General features: G+C 33.9%; 1 protein-coding gene across 1 annotated transcript; it reads right to left on the bottom strand.

Annotated features, from left to right (window-relative positions):
* Positions 1-2375: 2375 nt before the first annotated feature.
* On the bottom strand, positions 2376-3993 carry LOC107459177 (RING-H2 finger protein ATL54-like). The gene has a single exon (XM_016077391.3). The coding sequence runs from the start codon at positions 3873-3875 to the stop codon at positions 2871-2873; it is 1005 nt and encodes a 334-aa protein (XP_015932877.1). The 5' UTR covers positions 3876-3993; the 3' UTR covers positions 2376-2870.
* Between the last annotated feature and the right edge of the window lie 1403 nt (positions 3994-5396).

The following is a 5396-nucleotide window of genomic DNA, read 5'->3' as shown; positions in this document are numbered from 1 at the left end:
AGTTATGACGTGTTTTGGGCGTTCAACTCTGGATCATGATGTTTTCTGGCGTTTAACTCCAGACGGCAGCATGTACTTGGCGTTCAACACCAAGTTACGTCGTCAATTTCCGAATAAAGTATGGACTATTATATATTGCTGGAAAGCTATGGATGTCTACTTTCCAACGCCATTGAGAGCGCGCCAATTGGAGTTCTGTAGCTCCAGAAAATCCATTTCGAGTGCAGGGAGGTTAGATTCCAACAGCATCAGCAATCCTTTGTCAGCCTCCTATCAGAGTTTTGCTCAAGTCCCTCAATTTCCGCCAGAAATTACCTGAAATCACAGAAAAACACACAAACTCATAGTAAAGTCCAGAAATGTGAATTTAACATAAAAACTAATGAAAATATCCCTAAAAGTAGCTTGAATTTACTAAAAACTACCTAAAAACAATGCCAAAAAGCGTATAAATTATCCGCTCATCAGCTAGGGTTCCCTAAAATTCTTGATCCAAATAAGGAGCACGACCCAAGTACTCTTAGAACAGGTTAACTACGTTCTTCTCAAGCTCGTCTAAATTGTCTACATTATACTTAACTATTACCAGTTTCTCCTCCCAATACAAAGGAAATCATGATTCATCATTTGTTTAAAAAAAGAAAGGTCGAGTATTATCGACAGCTCGGATTTTAAAGATATAATTCTTAAAATCATGAAATGACTCATTAAAGATAGCAAACACCTTTCTCCACTGGACAGCCTAGAAAGATACCCAACCCAGTTTTTTAGAAGAGCTAAAGGGCTTGGTAAGAACAAAATGATAAAAGAAAAACTTCAGAGAAGGTTGGACATCAAGTTCCCAATACAAAAGTTAGTATATCTTCAAAAAACCACAAGAATTAGGTTACAGCTGGGAAGGAGCAACATTACAAGTCCAAAAGACATCGGTTTCAAAGTCAGAAAAGGAGAGGCGGACATCTAGCTTAGTGAAAAAGAAATCATAAGCATAAAAGAAAGGGCGTTTCGACCTATCAAGTGGGTAAAAACACACCCTCTCCTTGGGATCAGCCACAATTATTTAATAGTTTCTCTCATCCTCTCGATTTACACACAGCCTATGGTGTCTACGAAACTGTTCAGCATACTCTCTGTCAATTACAGGGATGAGAGTAAGGACAGTTATATCTATCCAAGTCAGGTGAGATGGAACTTTGGTCAACATATTGTGAATTATAGATCAAGACATAAAAGCTATACCTACAAATACAACACAAAGGAAAAACCGTCATAACAAGTCGAAAAGTCAGGAAATAACCACAAGAAGTCGGGTTATCTAAATAAGTCAGGTTATCTTAAGAGGTCAGACGCGACGTGGAAGGTTCAGCCTTACTTATCTAAATAAGTAGCTGCCTCCCAAAATTCCTCCTACAATCTCTATCTCATCTAAAAGATAGATCTCAACAAACCCCAAGATAAAAGGAACGGTTATCCACCAATAAAGGTAGAATTACTCCAAAAGGTAGTTATCTGCTCTACTATAAATACACTGACACCCCTCATGTATATTCAAGTTCCAATCTACTAAAAATTTGCTTAAAGACCTTGCTAACTTAAGTATCAAAGTCTTACCACCCGTCACCTCCTTACGAGGAACTCGGATAGCAGCACCTTGGTACCTCAGCACCAAAATAAGTCGGACACTACCTCGAAAGGAGTTTGGACCTTACGTTCAAGCCCAAATCACTGTTTTAGGTAATCTCTGGAACAACAACAACAACAACAATATTGTTCAATAAAGGTATTAGAGATTATTCTACAAGAAACTCAAGATTGAAATCATTTGATATTTTTGTATTTAATATAACTTAGCTTGGTGTGATAGATAGGAATTAAGTATAATTGAAGTTATTCTTCTATTTTTACTTGAATCTCAACTTGATCACCAAATTATCAATTAGATTGGAAAATGGACAGGGACAGTTATGTCTGACAGAGAAAAACATTAGAAATTGATCTGTGTATTAATTTTTTTAGGGACTAAAATGTCCGCTTTTAAAATCCTTAGGGATTGATTTGGATAATTACTCTGCTAGAAAATAGACTGGGAACTAATTTATCTGCTAGAGCAAAATTTTAAGGATATTTTTGTGTATTCATTTTTCTTAGGGACTAAAATGTCCGTTTTTAAAAGTTAGGGATTGATTTGGGTAATTCTTTAATTACTTATTTATATTTTTTTTTGAAAATTTATTTATAATTAATTCACACCATAACCATTTATAATTTATTTCTAATGTATTAACCGGAAAAGACGAAGACCAAGGAACTTGATAAAAAAAAGTATGGGTAATCGTTTTTCTTTCTCTTACACCCAAGTTCGAGCTTACAATAGAAAATGTATGCCCTTGTAAACATCTCTTATTTAGTTGGCTTTGGCAAATAACATGATAGCTATTAGTGTCCAAACTTAATATGACCAATTAAAATAATTTTTAACTGAGATCTGTACTTATAGCTTTTGCAATAGCATATCCAATTTAATAATCCTAGAAGCAATAGCACATGAAGCATAGCAGCATAAGCAAAACTCTATAGCTCTGTATTGTTTTCAATGGTGCCTTCATAGTTACGAAGCAAAACTGCAACGATCATGCTAACATATCTCAAGCCATTTTTCTATGTACATCTTAATAAACAGATTGAAATTGAACCCAAAATAATAATAGTAAATAATAACAATAGGGATCAGTTGAGTTTACACTTATGGTCATGGAACCTATAGAATCCTTCCATTGCATGAGGATGACCTTTGCATAGAAGCCGGACCTATGTACAAACATTCTTCAATTGAAGAACCACGCTTTGTTTCACATCCTTTTGATTCATTCCTAACCACGTTCTGCAACTCTGTCACCATCTTCTATATGATCTGCCGTGTGAATTTCAGGTTCTGAATTCGCTACAATCTCCGTTTGTATCTCATCAGTCGGAATCCCACGAACCTGAATTTGATCAATGAGTACCTGGGAAGAAACACTATGACATGTATCGAAATCCACTCGCTCCTTCGAATTCGATTCCTCACTGAATCTTCCTTCAATTTCAACTAACTCGCTGACCTCTCCTGCTCCAGGACTGTTTTCCATGTCGAAATTAGTAAACATATTATCGCTGCTTAATCCACCCTCGATTCTCGATTCCTCTTGATTCGGATTCCTTCTAAAACCGTTACCACTACCACCGTTTTCTTGACCCACTGAGATCGAATTTGAAATTCCTGTTTCAGAATTTGCATTGTTGTTAGAAACAATACGAGCTCGGCAAAGAGGACAATTTGTATGAGAGCGTAGCCACGTGTCAATACACGGAATGTGAAAAGCGTGACTACACTTGGGCAAGAGCCTCAATGTTTCCCCTTCTTGAAACTCGTTCAAGCAAACAGAGCACTCTATTCCTTCAATCAAACCGTCGTCCTTTCTGTACCGGCAAGCGGTTATAGAATTTATAACGGATTGTTGCAAACCAACCGTGGCTATTAGCCACACCGGATGATCAATTTGGTTTTCATTGACAAACTCGTCGTCCGACTGCGTGCGGACGGAGCCGTTGTCGAGCCTCCGCCTGCACCAGGCGGCGTAGCACTTAAGTTTCACGACGTATAGACAGATGAGAAGGAAAATGACAGAGAATAACGATATGAGGATGATTAAGTAGGAGGAGATGTGGTTGCCGGAGTGGTCAGAAATGGTGGAAGAAGGTGGTGGTGGTGGTGAAAAATAGTAGTCAGGGTAATTGGTGTAACAGTTGTACGGACATGCAGGGTCACATAACCCAGAACAATCTTGGGTTTGGTTTGTTTGTGCTGGGAAGAGCTTTCTGTGTTTCCATGCCATCGGAGAGTGCTTTAACAAAGCGCAATTAGAGAAAGGAAATGATGAATAACTGGGATGTTGGTGAGAAGAGAAGCTTATTTGGATTTTTATTAAATGAGAAGGACTGGTTTGGTTTTTAATTTATTTTATTTCATTTATTTAATTTTTGGTTTGTGTTGTTTTAGTGTCTCTTTCGGAAGATTAGTGGACTCTGAAGTCTGATGATGTGTTGTTTGTTGTGTTTGGTAATCGATAACGAGTTTGAAACTTGAAAGAACCTACATGGCTACATGCTGCTCCTTCTTCCCTCTTTATTTATATTCTTTATATTTTAAGTTGGATTGATTGTTTTACACGTAATAATAAAACTCAAAAGCTTTTAAATATATCGGTATATGATTAATTTTAATTATATATTTAATATGTATTTTTTATAAATAACATCAACAATTAAAAATTATTAAAATATTAGTATATTGATAAATTTAAATATTTTTCTAAAAAAAAAAAAACTTAGCTCCAAAGTCCTAACAACCGAGAAACTAATCTTTCTGTAACTTTTGGTTTGGAGAGCGAAGAGAAGGAATGGAAGACATTAAAGAGTTTCTTTGCTTCTCTAAGCCACTAATTGAGGAGGTGCTTAATAGAAAAAGAAATAATAGTCAAAGTAATTTTTAAAAAATTGCTCATTCTTAAAATTTTTCTTTTGAAAAATTTTATTAAACAAATTTGTTGTTCAAAAATTATAAATTAATTATTTTTTATTTCAGTAATTTAATTAATAATTTTTATTAATGATTAATAATATGATATATTAACTCATATCATATATGACACCTAAAATATTTAATTAGACACTGAATAAATATATTTATAAAATTTATCAATTTAGTATCATTGTGGATTATTATGGTTTATGTAATTGAAAAAATAGACTGAATTAATAAATTTTTATAAACATATTTGTTCAGCGTCTAATAATTAGACATATTTGCTCTTATGTATGCCATGAGTTAACGTTTGATATCATAAATTGTTGATAGAAACTATTAATTGAGTGGCAAAAAGACAAAAATAATTAATTTATAATATTTAAAAGACTAATTTGATTGATAAAATTTTTTAGAAATGAATTTAGAAAATAACCCATCTTTTAAGAACTAATTCGATAAATAAAAAAAATTTCAATGTATTTCATAATACATTTATTAATAGAAAAATTTTATAAAATTTCATTAGTAATAACTATAACACCATACCACACAAAACTTTACGCTTAAGTTGTAAAGATGAGACGGTGAGGTATTTCGACCTCTAAAATAAAATTTATACATAATAATAGTTGAAAGAAATTTATAACGAGGAGCTCTGAAGAAAAATTTAAGCAAAAGTTGCAAAACGAAAAACGCAAAACTCACGTAAACAAAAACTTGCGTACGAAGAAAAGTAAATATCAAGCTCCTAACTCAACCTACGAAATCAAAGCCGGCCGGAGAATATTTACATATATATATAATTCCAAGTCTCCCAAATGTATTCAAA

This window comes from Arachis duranensis, chromosome 7 (genome assembly GCF_000817695.3).
Source record: "Arachis duranensis cultivar V14167 chromosome 7, aradu.V14167.gnm2.J7QH, whole genome shotgun sequence".
Lineage (NCBI taxonomy): Eukaryota > Viridiplantae > Streptophyta > Magnoliopsida > Fabales > Fabaceae > Arachis > Arachis duranensis.
This window is presented reverse-complemented; position numbering and strand designations above follow the sequence as displayed.

What these genes read in the sequence shown, in the direction of transcription:
- LOC107459177 (XM_016077391.3), bottom strand. Translation starts at nt 3,875, where the DNA reads ATGGCATGGAAACACAGAAAGCTCTTCCCAGCACAAACAAACCAAACC.